The 16,095-nt window shown below is 44.4% G+C and overlaps 1 protein-coding gene across 1 annotated transcript in view; it reads left to right on the top strand.

Moving 5' to 3' along the window:
- The window catches only part of wdr70 (WD repeat domain 70), a 70,481-nt gene that overhangs the window by 36,197 nt on the left and 18,189 nt on the right, over nt 1-16,095 (top strand). Inside the window, exons 11-14 of the mRNA XM_084159203.1 lie at nt 5,008-5,107; nt 5,471-5,555; nt 5,779-5,917; nt 12,314-12,414. Coding sequence (XP_084015329.1) covers nt 5,008-5,107; nt 5,471-5,555; nt 5,779-5,917; nt 12,314-12,414 — 425 coding nt within the window. The remainder of the gene's footprint in view (nt 1-5,007; nt 5,108-5,470; nt 5,556-5,778; nt 5,918-12,313; nt 12,415-16,095) is intronic.

Below are 16,095 nucleotides of genomic sequence, written 5' to 3'. Positions count from 1 at the left end.
ACGTGGGGTTGATTGATCCTATGATGGGAGTCAAGAAGGTCTCCTAGCCTTGCTGATGCTGTAGGGTAGGCAGTGATTGCATGGCTTCTTCTCCAAGCTGTTCTTACTGCATTTGTGCCAAAATTACCCAGTTTCATGTCCAGGGTTGCCAGGTAATGTGCAGTGGTACTTTAGGGTGCTGCTGGGATGCCTTTCACACTAAGAATGGGTGACGTACGGGTGAAAGCGGTGCACGGAGCCGCTGGCCTCAGTTCCAGAACATTACCACAGAGACGTACGGAATGTTATGTCGTCAGTGTTCTCCTCCGAGCACTCCAGAGTACAAAGTACGTCCACTCGAGGGGTGGTTTCAATCAACTTTTCCAATTTTATTGTCAAGTCAAGCGATGGTCAGTGTTAGTGTAATACAGAGACGTTACGAAACGTCTGTGCGAAGTTCTGCACACCATAATGAGGAGGAACATACAGTCCTTTGTGATATTCATGTTTTCAATCCATACTGTTCATATGCATTGTGACAGCATGAAGTAAAATATGGCGATTTTTTTTTAATTTAACCTTTATTTAACTAGGCAAGTCAGTTAAGAACAAATTCTTATTTACAATGACGGCCTACCCCGTCATTGTAAACCCCCATCCTGTTTTTATTCTAGTCACACACTGTATCCCTGCCTGCGTTAATGGACCAGAGCTGGCCAACACATCATTTGCAGTCACCGGCCTAATGGGACCTCAACGCAGCAGCAATGTGACTCTGTACAGTGTCACTGTAAACCAGTAAATCCCGGGGTCATAAAAGATAGGGCCAGGGAGATTGGCTAGGAACTGCCTGCAGAGGTCTAAAAACACCGTTTAGAGGAGAAGCCCAGGCCCTGACGGCAAGCTAGAGCAGCTACTCAGCGTGCTTTACAAGCCTTCAGGGAACCCTTTGGAGTGTGAACAAACTGCCCCAGCTGGGCCTGTCTGGCTGGCTGAATGCATCCTGCTTCCTACAGACACAATACCACAATACCATAGCCTCGATCACAGCTGGGACTGATAGACTAGCAGCCAGACAATCAGGGAACTGGGAGATTTGCCTTGTGGCAAAGGAATGCCACTGACAGCCTCCAATATGGTTCTTAACCAGTTTCTACATCTTAAAGTGAAGAGATTCTATTCCCTGCATTTTGGCTAAGGCTTTATGACTTGGAGAAATGTGTTGTGGGGGAGATGGAGAGATAAGGTAGAGGAGATTGGCTCTCAAACACACACACACACACACACACACACACACACAGAGGGAGAGAGCGAGTAGCACTTGCTGATTTCCATGAAGGATCTGAGCAGCTGTTCAGGGCTGGAGTTGGGCCACTTGATCCTCACAACCAGCAAGAGTTCAGAGCCTGATTGTCAGGCTGACTGTACAGAGGTCATCACAAGGTGGCTCAGGTGTGTGTATTAGTGTGTGATTGTGTGTGGTGTGTGTGGGGGTTGTAATATTGATATAACGTTACTCGGATAACATGGTCAGAAACAGTTGTGCTTGTGGTAGATCTTTATCAGACCCTTCCAAGGATGAAACCTAGCCCATCTCCTGTGGCCTAACTCTGAGCCTGGTCATGCACCACAACACCCCTCTCCCTTGATGAAAATGTGTGAAATCTCTAGTGATGTCCCAGGGATCAGTGTTGTAAGCTCTGAGCCCTCTATCTGTTTTCGTCCATGCATGTATTTTAATGTGTGTTAGTGCTGGGTTGTGTATGTGTGTGTGTGTGTGTATGGGACAGGGAGACATAGAGAGGGGCCACCTATTGCTCCATACTGAGGAAGGGGAGAGTCCGAGAGTCATGTTTCACAACCTGGTGCAGAGGCTTAACACAGGAAGCAAACCAACATCAGGAAATGAAAATATTAAAACCTTGAAACCTGTAAGAATGTATAGAGCAAATACACAGTATAGGATTGGATTATAATAAATAACACATGCATTGTGTGATTTATTGGTACAATGATGGTTGATACTTCTCATGACTTGACTTGATACTTCTCATGATACCTATAAGTCAGTGTGATTATAGATCACTATTAGGAAGGTTCTTTCCCCAACCTGAGGGAGTGAAATCAGAATAAGTTGGTGCTCAGCAGGGTTCCCAGTTCTCAGAAGACCTTTTCCTGGTTGAAGCTGTAACTATGTCACGAAGGCACTCTATTTTCATTCCTTTTCATCTCTCAGCTACTCTCTCCTCCCCACGTCTCTGTCTCTCCCCTCCCCTTTCTCTTTCCTCTACTGAAGAGAGGGGTGCAGGAAAGGGGATGAATATGTCATGTCAACAGTAATCAAATCTCCCTGTAACAAAGCTTACCTCATGTCTGTGTTTTGGGCTAGGAGAAAAACGACCCTAGTTCCCAAAGCTCAACTAGGGGTCACATTGCTCTGTTTAGCAAAAGTAGGGACTTTAATTTGCAAGAATATTTAGGATCTCGTAAATGAGATAATTTGACCCAAAATATGAACTTAGTTCTTGGTTTTCACATTCATCACAGCTTGTAAAGCGAATGTACTTTTTGTGGTATGCACAATGAATGATTTTGTAGGTTAAAAAGAGTGCTGGGCTTCCAGATGTTGTCTTGGTCATTCCTCTCTGTGTGTTGAGATGAAGGAACTATTTGTCCCCTGTTGTTCATTTAACATGATCAACTTTTGAACATGAAAAAACTAACATAAAAGTGAAGCTTTTAGCAATCAGTCTTCAAAAACCATTTGCCCCAGAGAATTGAGAGAGAAAAGAAAAGGACTGAAATAGACGGAGAGAGACGTTGAGTGAGAAAACACAGTGAGTGGATGTGTGTGTTATCTGAAGCTGAAGGTATATAGCAGCGTTATATCTCTTTCCCAGTTTAATAACTTCCCTCCACTTACTATGGAAATGCTTATGGCCCTGTTCCCTCTATCATCAATACACCACCACCTGTTCCATTCCTCTGTCTCTTTTCCTGGCAATATTTCTCTAGCTCTCTGTTATCTTTTCCCTCTACTTTATCCTGCCATCCCTCCATTTCAAATTCCTTCTCTCGCTCTCTGACCGAAATTCCTTTGTTGCTATATTTAATTTACCATTGATTTATTGGTTATCGTTTAGAATTGATGAAGGTTTACATACATAAATCCAGGCTGTGTATGTTTGAGTGCTGGGAAGTCCTTTACCTCAGTGCTGAAAGCTGTCTGGTTGTGATTTATGTGGGTAGTCTGGTTGTACTCAGCACAGGTAAAGCTGAGTTATGCTGGCCAGAGCTCACTGCCAACTCACAGGAATGAAGCAGGTATGGAGTAGAGGCAGATCTCTTTTTATGTCTTCATTTCATAGTGAATAGAGATATTCACTATGATTTACCGTAATTAAGCAATAAGGCCTGAGGAGGTGTGGTATATGGCCAATATACCACGGTTACGGGCTGATCTTAACCACGACGCAACGCAGAGTGCCTGGATACAGCCCTTAGCCATGGTAGATTGACCATATACCACAAACCCCCGAGGTGCCTTATTGCTATTATAAACTAATATTTTGTCATACCCATGGTATACGGTCTGATATACCAGCATTCAGGGCTCGAACCGCCCAGTTTATAATATATAATATTCTAGTATGGTTATCTACAGTTTAAAAAACTGAAGCTGATCAGAATTGAACCTCCGTGTGTATGTGCTGGGTTGAGCAGATGTGTTCCTCCTCCGTGTTGTTTCTCATGCACGGTCTGAGTGGCTTTGGTTTAGTGCTGTGGAGCAAAAGGTATAACTCTCTTTGACATTCCATGCTGAAGGCACATTGGGGCAATGCCAACAGTGCAGACCTGTGGACCTTGACACACAGTGCCTCTGCCACAACAGGAGCTGATGCAGTGGGCCACTGAGTAAGCAGTAAGCACAGAGGAACCACATTGGATGGGAGGCCATCTTGGAAACACTTGTTTAGACCTTCAGGCTGTCTGCTTCAGTGTGGACATGGTTAGGGAGCTGAGATGAATATTGGTGGATAAACTTTACTTCACATGGCCACTTGCCAGTCAGATTGGCTTTTATCTAAATAATCTGTAGCTTAAATGCACTACATGTCAACACCACTTTACCATAACTTCCCCTCAAGACTCCTAATCCCTTTTCAATTGATGATCTATAAAAGCACTACTCTTCAAAGTGAAATTCTGTTATATTGGCGTTTTTAACCTGTGAATGAGTTCTAGCCTGCATTAGCACTGTCAGGCAGTTTGAGAGCGCTCAATAGATTTGACTCTGGGCTGAAAAATCACTTTGCTTCCATAGTGTGAGTGGCACGTGTTGATCATGTCACATGCTGTAATGTCAACCATGTTTTCATTTTGGTATTGATAGGTCTGTGCACATTTGTGACGCTCCTGACACATGATGTTTGCAGTGTTATTGACATTACTATGACTGACCCCAGTCACATGTAAAGTCTTCTATGAACTTGTAAGCTTTCCAACCTAAATGCCTTAAAAGTGTTAAGACGAAGTGGTGTATCTCCTTTTAATTGTGGTGTGGGACTTACGAGTTATGATAACTGTAGTGTGTTTCGGATTTAAATCGAGAAAAATAAAAGACTAGTAGTCAGGCAGCTCAGCTTGCCAAGGTAAACCCCTGGAGTCTAAAATCACACCACGTGTGTTTACCGTCTGCAAAGGTCTGAAGGTATCATACAGCATGGTGGGTTTGAGGCTATGGTGTTCTAGGAGGAAATGGAAACCGTATGTTGTCTTGAAGAGACGGAGCATGAAAAGGTCTGTATGTTACTGGAGTGGTAAGAGTTCAACATCCGTTGGTGAAAGAAAACTTCTAGCAGAGCGTTTAGGAGTTCACCAAAGGTGATTGACAGTCTAGGGAACATGCGTTTGCTACTTCTGTCACTGAGACAATGTCCTGGGATGTTCAGTCTGATACGATGTCTATGTGAATGTTGGGTCACCTTTATTTGTCATACCTTTGACCTCTATCCTCTTCACCCTCAGGTCCACACCAAGTTCCACTGTCGCCAGGCCCACGCCCCAGGAACAGACACCTCCTGTCTCGCCTTCTCCTACGACGGGACAATACTGGCCTCTCGAGGAGGTAGGATATATCAGCCTGCCTCACTACTTTCCTGATTCCTTCTTACTACAGTACACCACCAGTATATCATGGACATCAGCATTGCCTGACTGTGCATTCAACAACACTACTGTAGCTCTGTGCCTGTGTGTATATACATTGGAGCGAGTCCCTCTGCCCCAGCCCTGACCCAGTGCTTTCAGGGGAGATGTAATGTCTGAACACGCATCTATAAGTCTGTTGTTTCAGCGGGGAAAGAGCTCATCTCTTCCCCAAAGTGCAAATAAAGACAGCCAATCTGCCACCATCAGCGAAGCTGTGCAGCACACATGCACCATGAAATAATGACAATACCTCTTGAATAACTCCCACTTTCTCTGCCAGGTGATGACACTCTAAAGACCTGGGACATCCGTAACTTCAAGAAGCCTCTGAATGTGGCTACAGGGCTTTCCGCCTTCTTCTCCATGTGAGTACTCCTGTCGTTATTCCCTTGATTATTCATTGGTGATCTGAACACCCTTTATGGGGTTTCCGGTGATTACTTCAATATAACTGGTTGGTACTACCTACAGTACATGTGCAGGGTACAGTTCCAGAAGACAACTGAATGACGTGAAGTTTTGTAAAGAAACGACCTTGTCTAGTATCAGCTGGCTGAAGTATGGTGTGTGTGACTGTGTCCCCAACAGGACAGACTGCTGTTTCAGCCCTGATGACAAGCTGCTGGTGACGGGGACGTCGGTGAAGAAGGACGAGGGCAACGGGAAGCTGGTGTTCTTTGATAGAGCCTCCTTCCAGAAGGTTTATGAGATAGATGTCACCAACGCTGTGAGTAACATCCTTTAACTCTGACTGCAACACTAATAATAACTGACCAGTATCACTACATCGTATCCTAAGGTTTCATTTCAATGTATTAGTTCACAGACATTATAATGAAACATGTACATTGATAATCCAACAGTAATAATTGGTTGAAGGGGCAACAGTAATTGATGTACATCGCAACAGAGGCAGTATTGCAGACTTCGCCAGAAAGTCCCTCAAATGTAATTTCCTCTCAGGATTTGGGGTTTGTCCTTGTGTTCCATCTTAAAACTCTCCTACATTAGTCTAAGCTCTCATTTGGGCAAGTCTTGTCTGTTCAGATTAAGAGGTTTAAAGTAATTTCCCATTTAACCCGAGCTGAATTATCCCCAGCAGGGATTAGAGCTACATTACAACCAGTACTGTAACTGTACAGGCAGGAGAGGAGGGTAAGCCTGGGGAATACTGCATACTGCTGAACTCTATTAGTAAGTTCTGATACTGTAGAAACTGCTGAAGGCCAAACCTAATCACTCAGGCCTGGTTGCTACTGGTTCTGTTGCCTTGTGTCAGTAGCAGTGAGGCTTTTTTGATGGCCAAGTTCTATTTTAACAGTCCTGCTGGTTGAAAATGTGTATTATTACAGAGTTATTATAGAGGCCCACACAGCCCCTCCAATCTGATAATAAGCCTGCCTGTGCATTTTGTGATCTTGTTGATATAATGAGATGTAGATTTCATTATGAACATGTCCCGGCTAGGAAAAATTCATGGAACAAGTGACTTAAGCTTTGTATCACGTAATTTAATTCAAGCCAAATCTGAATTAGCCTGTATCATCACTACATTTCAATAGTGTAAGCCTTTTTTATTTAAGCATCTGACTTGAGTTATGGCTGTGGGTCTAAACATGGCCACCCGTGCTCTCTCTGAATGAGAGCAGAATACTGATGTTTTCCCAACACTGTGGTTTGCCAGTAGCACGATCATCTTTCAGTGCAGGGAGAACTGTAAATCCCAGATCAACCCATCCAAGCCAAGCTAGGAGAAAAGAGCCATGAAAGAGGGGAGAAATATACCCCTACTATCTACCACTCATCCCCGTCAAGTGTTAGCAGGATATGCTTTTGCAATTGATTCAGTAAACATTGGATAGAGAATTAACTGGTATAACTAGCAAAATTATTATAGTCCATTCACATGCACATGTTAATGTGCATGTGAAGTAATGTACTCCACAATCTAGCATGTAGGCAACCTACATGCTACTTGTTGCCAAGGCAAAGGGCAAGTAGACATAGGTGTAAACATTCTGGGATGGCAGTTATTTACACCTCTATAGCCTAACTCTTCTAGAGATACAGCAGCTGCAGACATTCTTCTCACCAACACTCCACTGCAGCGGCTGTCTAGCATTAGCTGATCAGAATAGCTCTCTTCACCAGGGTAGATGGAGATTCAGATCCGAAGGCTGCTGAGAGAGAGAGAGAGCTCTGTCTGTCGAGAATTGAAATCACACCGCCAGCCCCTCGTTGAAAGAATGTTCTCTCTGTGTCATGTCATACAGTACAGTATGCACAGCGCAGCTCTTTTTCATCTGTCCCCTCTTACACCAATCCCTTTCCATCTCTCCTTGCCCCCACGCCCCCCCCGCCCCCAGCCCCGGCCCTCTCCAGTGGATTTATCAGAGTGTATGTGTAGTCAAAACAGTGAGGTCTGACAGAGGCTAACTCAGTATCCCTCTGGTCCAGGCTTGACAGCCATGTTCTCCTATCCTGTCCTCTCCTCTCCTCTCCTCTGGGGGTTACAGCGGCCGTGTTGCCCCCTGCCTGCCTCACCTGCCAGCCGGCTGCCATCTCCTCGCCATGTCTGTTTGACAGCCAGCCTGGCACAGCCTACAGAGAGAGAGACAACTCTAAATGCACGGACCCATGTATATTTAGTACCTTTCCCATTCCAAATCAGATAAGCAGAGCTTTGAGGTGTTAAAGGTTTATTTTTGCAGCAGATGTAGTTATTTCTGGGGTGACGTGCACTCAGGGGACCTGACGAATGAGCTATTTACTGTGTTTACACCAGCCGTCCCGCTCTGAGATGGGTTAAGAATTTAAGTGCTGTCTTTATAAAGCGGTGTACCAGGCGGTCGAGTGAAAGGCAGGGCTACCAATCATCTCCAACTAAACAGTCTACATAACCCCGGACCCGGGGCATAGGCTGTGCTAGGGAGTGGAGGAGTTTTTAGCCTGGGTTAGGTAAATACTCCAGCCACTCTTAGCTTATCTCTGTCTATCACAGAGGGCATGAACCAGGTGAGAACTCACAGACTCACTCCAGCTGAGGTACTGTGGGAAATATCTCTGTGAAATACTCAGTGAGAGTACTAGTGGATGTAGCTAGCAGTCCTGGGAACCCTACGGTAGACTGCTCTGGGGAGAAATGGGAAAGACCCACAGGGTGTAGTGTGTATTTATTTGTGGTGGCTGGGTGTTGTGTGTCGGTGAGGCGTTGTCCCAGCCTCACATTCTCATAGTGTGTGTCACATCTGTGTGTTGATGTCTGCACTCGGTGCACTTCACTTCTCACACTTGATGGCTCTCAAACAGTAGCCTGCCTCTCCCTCTCCTGCTCTTTGACAGAGAGGTTCAGGCTTTCATCTTTAGTATGAGGAGAAAGTAGAAGGAGGGGGGTGAAAGGTGGGACAAGGGCCATGGTGGTTCTCCTCTTTGTGTCTCAGTACGTTGCCTATGTGGAGGTCCTTCTGATGTCAGTTATGGGGTGCTGAGGCAAACTCGGACACTTTCATTAAGATTTTCCCATTTAATGGCACCAATGCTAGATTTCTGGCAGCTGTGGCATGGGAAAATGGGTGGTGGTAGTTAGGCTTTGTATGGATGTGTCCTTAAAATGTTGTGTAGTTTAGGCTCTAAGTCCTTTCTCCCTTCTGTGGCTGCCTGGCCACCCTTTCTATGGCTCGCTCTCTCTCATACACATATTGGAACTAACAATACTGTAAACACACAACTCTGAATATCCACATTGGAACCCTTTACTGCTGGGCGAGGCTACTGCATAGCTCTGCTGGCTTGGGCTGGGCCATACCTGGCTGGGCTGAGTCAGTTTGGTTGGATCGGGCTGGACTTGTTGTGCTGGTCTTGGGTTTGCTGGTCTTGCCTGTGTTGGGCTGAGCTCTGCTAGGCTTGGTTCTACTTGGTTCTTGCCTGTGTTGGGATGCTGCTGAGACAAGTCTCTGAGCTCTGATTGAGCTCCACTGGAGTGGAACAGAATTCCTCAATGCTATGCATGTGATGTGATTGATGTGCTCCGGTATCTTAGCAACCGTGATAGGGTGTTTTACACACTGCTCATTGATTGTCATTGAAGCAGCTCTACAAGGGGCGTATTGGTTCATTACGCTACACGCACACACACACTGACACACACACACACTGACACACTTCTGTACAGATATGTTTGTACAGTATGTTTACATATTTCACATTTCTTAAAAGGTCATTTAAATATGAAATGATCTATAATCTCCAAGCCGATAGGATAGATAGTGAAGATTACCTAAATACCCAGTTCTGATTGGGAGCATTTTCTAGATCATTCTAAATCATCAATTACTTCACCACATGGTCAGTGGGGCAGATTAACCCTGATATGTCCAGTCCACTCACTCACCGGTCACGACAGAGCTGCTGGTGGTGCCTCAGGGGTCTGCTAGGCAAGTCTTTGGGGATCTGGGATGTTGTGGCGAGGGGGTGGGGGTGTTTGGCTGACTGTTCATGTAAGTGCATGATGTGTAATGCCTAGGTATTGTGGGAATATGTGAGTTCATAATAGTATGTGTGTGTTTTGTTGCTGTGTGTTTGTGGGTCCCCTTACCAACGGGAGCCCGGTGGGAAGCTGAACAGCTGGGCGTTAAGCAGCTTTCACCCTGTCACAGACTCTCCACACAGCACACCACCCCTAGTCTTAACCGTCATGTCCCACCCCCCACAGGGCAACCCTGATCCACTGGGGTCTTCCCATCCACACTAATACTCCATCCATGGTCTCTGATTGTAATACTGCCCACTGCCCAGCATCATTCATAAACCTTTTTCATTATTTATTTTAGTACAAAGTGTTATCCTTTCATGAACTAAGAAATCATCATTATTCTTCCCTCTCTCACACACACAGTCATGCCTAGAGGAAATTGCACATCAGTGTGCGTGAGTAGGGCTCTGACGGTCATGGAATTTTGGATGACGTAATTGGCCAGACAAATGACCACGGTCTATGTACATTGAACAAAAATATAAACGCAACATGCAACAATTTCAAAGATTCTACTGAGTTACAGTTCATATAAGGAAATCAGTCAATTGAAATACATTCCTTAGGGCCTAATCTATGGATTTCACATGACTGGGAATACAGATATGCATCTATTGGTCACAGATACCTTAAGAAAAAGGTATGGGCGTGGTTCAGAAAACCTGTCAGTATCTGGTGTGACCATCATTTGCCTGAAGCAGCGCAACATCTCCTTCGCATAGAGTTGATCAGGCTGTTGATTGTGCCCACTCCTCTTCAATGGCTGTGCGAAGTTGCTGGATATTGGCGGGAACTGGAACACGCTGTCGTACATGTCGATCCAGAGCATCCCAAAAATGCTCAATGGGTGACATGTCTGGTGAGTATGCAGGCCATGGAAGAACTGGGACATTTGTACCGATCCTTTATCATGCTGAAACATGAGGGGATGGCGGTGGATCAATGGCAATGACAGTGGGCCTCAGGATCTCGTCAAGGTATCTCTGTGCATTCAAATTGCCATCGATAAAATGCAATTGTGTTCATTGTCCTTAGCTTATGCCTTCCCATACAATAACCCCACAGCCACCATGGGGCACTCTGTTCACAACGTTGGAGTCAGCAAACCGCTCGCCCACACGACGCCATACACGCTGTCTGCCATCTGCCCAGTACAGTTGAAACCAGGATTCATCCGTGAAGAGCACACTTCTCTAGCATGCCAGTGGCCATCGAAGGTGAGCATTTACCCACTGAAGTCGGTTACGACGCCGAACTGCAGTCAAGTTAAGACCCTGGTGAGGACAACGAGCATGCAGATGAGCTTCTCTGAGACGGTTTCTGTTTGTGCAGAAATTATTCGGTTGTTGTGCAAACCCACAGTTTCGTCAGCTGTCCGGTTGACTTGTCTCAGACGATCACGCAGGTGAAGAAGCCGGATGTGGTGGTCCTGGGCTGGCGTGGTTACATGTGGTCTGCGGTTGTGAGGCCGGTTGGACGTGCTGCCAAATTCTCTAAAACAACGTTGGAGGTGGCTTAACATTAAATTATTTTGCAACAGCTCTGGTGGACATTCCTGCAGTCAGCATGCCAATTGCACGCTCCCTCAAAACTTGATACATCTGTGGCATTGTGTTGTGTGACAAAACTGCTCATTTTAAAGTTGCCTTTTATTGTCCCCAGCACAAGGTGCACCTGTGTAATGATTATTACATTTACATTTTAGTCATTTAGCAGATGCTCTCATCCAGAGCGACTTACAGTTTTAGTGAGTGCATACATTTTTCATGCTGTTTAATCAGCTTCTTGATATGCCACACCTGTCAGGTGGATGGATTGCCTTGGCAAAGGAGAAATGCTCACTAACAGGGATGTAAACACATTAGTGCAGAAAGTTTGAGAGAAATAAGCTTTTTGTGCGTATGGAAAACTTCTGTGATCTTTTATTTCAGCTCATGAAACATGAAACACTTTACAGTGTTTTGATTTTTTTTACTGATATGAAGGATATTTTATTTTCATGACGGTCTTCATCCTCTTCCAGTCCTCCATTTAGGCCCCTTTGTTACAAAGAGGGTCTTCGAGAGAGAGACGGAGAGAGCACAAAAAAGCTTGAGTGTGAGGAATCTGCTCTACATTCAGAAACATCCAGCCACTACTGTGCTAGCTGCCACACATCTGCTTTGCAACTCTCAGAATTTCAACCTATTCTTAGAATTTCAACCTATCAACTGAAAGTCTCTACACACATGCACTCGTAGGTGCTTCATCACTGCTAAACGCACACACACACTTGTGTGTACACACAAACATCACACACACACTCTGGATGAGCGTGGTCATATTTGCCCTTGGCAGCGAGCCATCTGTCACACACAGACTGAAGGATCCAGGCCCCGTCCTGACGACCAAATATAGTCAACTAATGCAGAGACCACTCCGACAGTTAAAAACCTGCCCGCGTCCCACTCTACAACTACAAACCACTACCACAATGTGTCCGCTCCAGCAGTCATCACTAAGAATGATTTGAATCTCATGTTACAATTGAATGTTCACTATGTCTCTGTATAGCTCATCTCCTGTCTCTGTTTCTCTTTGTGTCTTTTTCAGGGTGTGGTGCGGTGTCTCTGGCATCCCAAGCTGAATCAGATTATGGTGGGGACTGGAAACGGACTGGCTAAGGTCTACTACGACCCTGTCAAGAGTCACAGGTACACTGAGCTGAGAATGCTTACCTTTATGGTAGCTGTGGACGGAAGTTGTGTTTTTAGATGTCCTGTACATCATCAGTCTTCACTGTACAAACTCCCATCGAGAAATGATATTGTTATTAGGTCTGAAGTAGTGTTGCACGGTATACTAAAACGTCAGTACTTTTTCGATATTAGAACATGAAAACGGTTCGGCACTAGAATTCTCGCGTCATATACAGATTGAGAGGATCGCGTCTGTCGAGTAATTTGTCTGAATCTTCTCAAGGGGGCAGTAGTAAGCTAGCCAGGCTACTTGCGCTTGCGCATGCAGCTGACACAGCGCGAGCCACTTTTGAGAAGCAAGCGAGAGGAGAGAGAAAATGCCGACAGCATGGCTTCTTCTAACTAAAACATACCTCCATGCCCGCAGCTTGTTGACAAAAATGGCTCCTGAAGCGAACTATGGGCATACTTTCCTTACAGAGCAGATGGTGAGGGCCAGCCCACCGAACCAACTATGCAAAAGGTGTTACAAAGCATTGCCTTGCAAGGGAGTTTTAGTTCCAAAACGACATTTAAAAAAACTATTTTTCACATGACATTTGCATTGTTACGTTATTCTACTAGCAACTACAGTGCCTTCAGAAAGTATTCACACCCCTTGACTTTTTCCACATTTTGTTGTTTTACAGCCTGAATTTAAATTGATTCAATTGAGATTTTTGTGTCACTGGCCTACACACAATACCCCATAATGTCAACGTAGAATTATGTTTAGATTTTAAAAAACAAATTTCATAAAAATGAAAAGCTGAAATGTCTTGAGTCAATAAGTATTCAACTCCTTTCATATGGCAAGCCTAAATAAGGTCAGGAGTGAAAATGTGCTTAACAAGTCTCATAATAAGTTGCATGGACTGCAATAATCGTGTTTAACATGATTTTTACCTAATCTCTGTACCCCACTCATACAATAAAAAACAAAGAAGACATTGAATATCCCTTTGATTTCACCATGAGGCCAATGGTGACTTTAAAAGAGTTAGAGTTTAATGGCTGTAATAGGAGAATACTGAGGATGGATCAACAATATTGAAGTTACTCCACAATACTAGCCTAATTGACAGAGTGACAAGATAAAAGCCTGTACAGAATAAAAATAGTGTGTAGATGGGTGAGAAAAAACATCTATTTAATCCATTTTGAATTCAGGCTGTAACACAACAAAATGTGGAATAAATCAAGGGGTATGAATACTTTCTGAAGGCACTGTAAATTCAAATTATTTTTGAGTGACAAAAACAAACATATATTCAGCATGACATTCATGTGAGCATTATAATATGACAACCCAAAAGTAATGTGAAATGCACTCATAACTTATGACAGCAATATATTTAGAGTACTTTGTTTGTCTGGGCTTGTGGGCTTGCTAGCAGTAGCCACTAGCCCACCAGCAGCCCTAGGTAGAGCATTGCACCCTGGGAGTTGAAATGCACTCTGGGAATCGTAGTATGCTGTGCAGAATTCATTGTATTTCTATGGTATGTAGACTATTGCAAAGGGCCTATAGAAGCTTCAGAAATTAGCTTCAAAGTACTGTTTATGTCGTTTTGGCTCAAACTATTCGTATACGTAATATAGCCTGGGCTAAAGCAAGGAAATCATGTTCTGATGCTGATTGGCTTCTTTTTAGGCAGCTACGAAACAAGTGTTCTTCTCTTCTCAGGAAGGCCAAGTCTGAATATTTTATGTCTGTTACCACTGATAACTGGAATGACCCTAGAAAGTTTTGGAAGGCGATTAAGTCTATGTCTGGTAACAGTAATGTTAATGAATTGCCATCATGTGTATTGAAGGACTCTGTTGCTGTACAGTTGAAGTCGGAAGTTTACATACACTTAGGTTGGAGTAATTAAAACTCGTTTTTCAACCACTCCACACATTTATTTTAAAAAAACTATAGTTTTGGCAAGTCGGTTAGGACATCTACTTTGTATATTACACAAGTCATTTTTCCAACAATTGTTTACAGACAGATTATTTTCACTTATAATTCACTGTATCGCAATTCAACATTGGAATGGCGCCGGAGAAGATGGCTGCCGTTTTACAGCCCTCTAACCAATTGTACTATTATGTGTGTTTTTCCGCGTTATTTGTAATTTATTTTGTACATAATGTTTCTGCCATCAACTCTTATAACCAAAAAGAGCTTCTGGATATCAGGACAGCGATTACTCACCTCGTATTGGACGAATAATTTTTCTTCAAGAGGCGGCCGCGAAGGATATCCTACAGACACCCGACAAGGCCCAAATCCCCGTCATTCGCATGAGGAAGAGACGGAGATATCGTGGACGTAGGTCGGGGTGCCTTGTAAGGATCCGACAGCGAGCGAGTAAACTGCCTCTTCCATCAATCCTATTAGCCAATCTTCAATCATTGGAAAATAAATTGGATGACCTAAGATTACGGTTATTCTACCAACGGGACATTAAAAACTGTACTATCTTATGTTTCACCGAGTCGTGGCTGAACGACGACATGGATAACATACAGCTAGCGGGCTATATGCTACATCGGCAGGATAGAACGGCTGACTCCGGTAAGACAAGGGGTGGAGGTCTGTGTATATTTGTAAACAACAGCTGGTGCACAAAATCAAATACTAAGGAAGTCTCGAGGTTCTGCTCGCCTGAGGTAGAGTATCTTATGATAAGCTGTAGACCACACTATTTACCAAGAGAGTTTTCATCTATATTTTTCATAGCTGTCTATTTACCACCACAAACCAATGCTGGCATTAAGATTGCACTGAATGAGCTGTATAAGGCCATAAGTCAACAGGAAAACGCTCATCCAGAGGCAGCGCTCCTAGTGGCCGGGGACTTTAATGCAGGGAAACTTAAATCCGTTCTACCTAATTTCTACCAGCATGTTAAATGTGCAACCAGAGGAAAAAAAACTCTAGACCACCTTTACTCCACACACAGAGACGCATACAAAGCTCTCCCTCGCCCTCCATTTGGCAAATCTGACCATAACTCTATCCTCCTGATTCCTGCTTATAAGCAAAAACTAAAGCAGGAAGCACCAGTGACTCGGTTAATAAAAAAGTGGTCAGATGACGCAGATGCTAAGCTACAGGACTGTTTTGCTAGCACAGACTGGAACATGTTCCGGGATTCTTCAGATAGCATTGAGGAGTACACCACATCAGTCACTGGCTTCATCAATAAGTGCATCGATGATGTCGTCCCCACAGTGACCGTATGTACATACCCCAACCAGAAGCCATGGATTACAGGAAACATCCGCACTGAGCTAAAGGGTAGAGCTGCCGCTTTCAAGGAGCGGGACTCTAACCCGGACGCTTATAAGAAATCCCGCTATGCCCTCAGACGAACCATCAAACAGGCAAAGAGTCAATACAGGACTAAGATTGAATCGTACTACACTGGCTCTGACGCTCGTCGGATGTGGCAGGGCTAGAAAACTATTACAGACTACAAAGGGAAGCACAGCCGCGAGCTGCCCAGTGACACAAGACTTCCAGACGAGCTAAACCACTTCTATGCTCGCTTCGAGGCAAGCAACACTGAAGCATGCATGAGAGCACCAGCTGTTCCGGATGACTATGTGATCACGCTCTACGTAGCCAATGTGAGTAAGACTTTTAAGCAGGTCAACATTCAC

Source organism: Coregonus lavaretus (assembly GCF_964263955.1).
Source record: "Coregonus lavaretus genome assembly, chromosome: 4".
In the NCBI taxonomy this organism is placed as follows: Eukaryota; Metazoa; Chordata; class Actinopteri; order Salmoniformes; family Salmonidae; genus Coregonus; species Coregonus lavaretus.
This window is presented reverse-complemented; position numbering and strand designations above follow the sequence as displayed.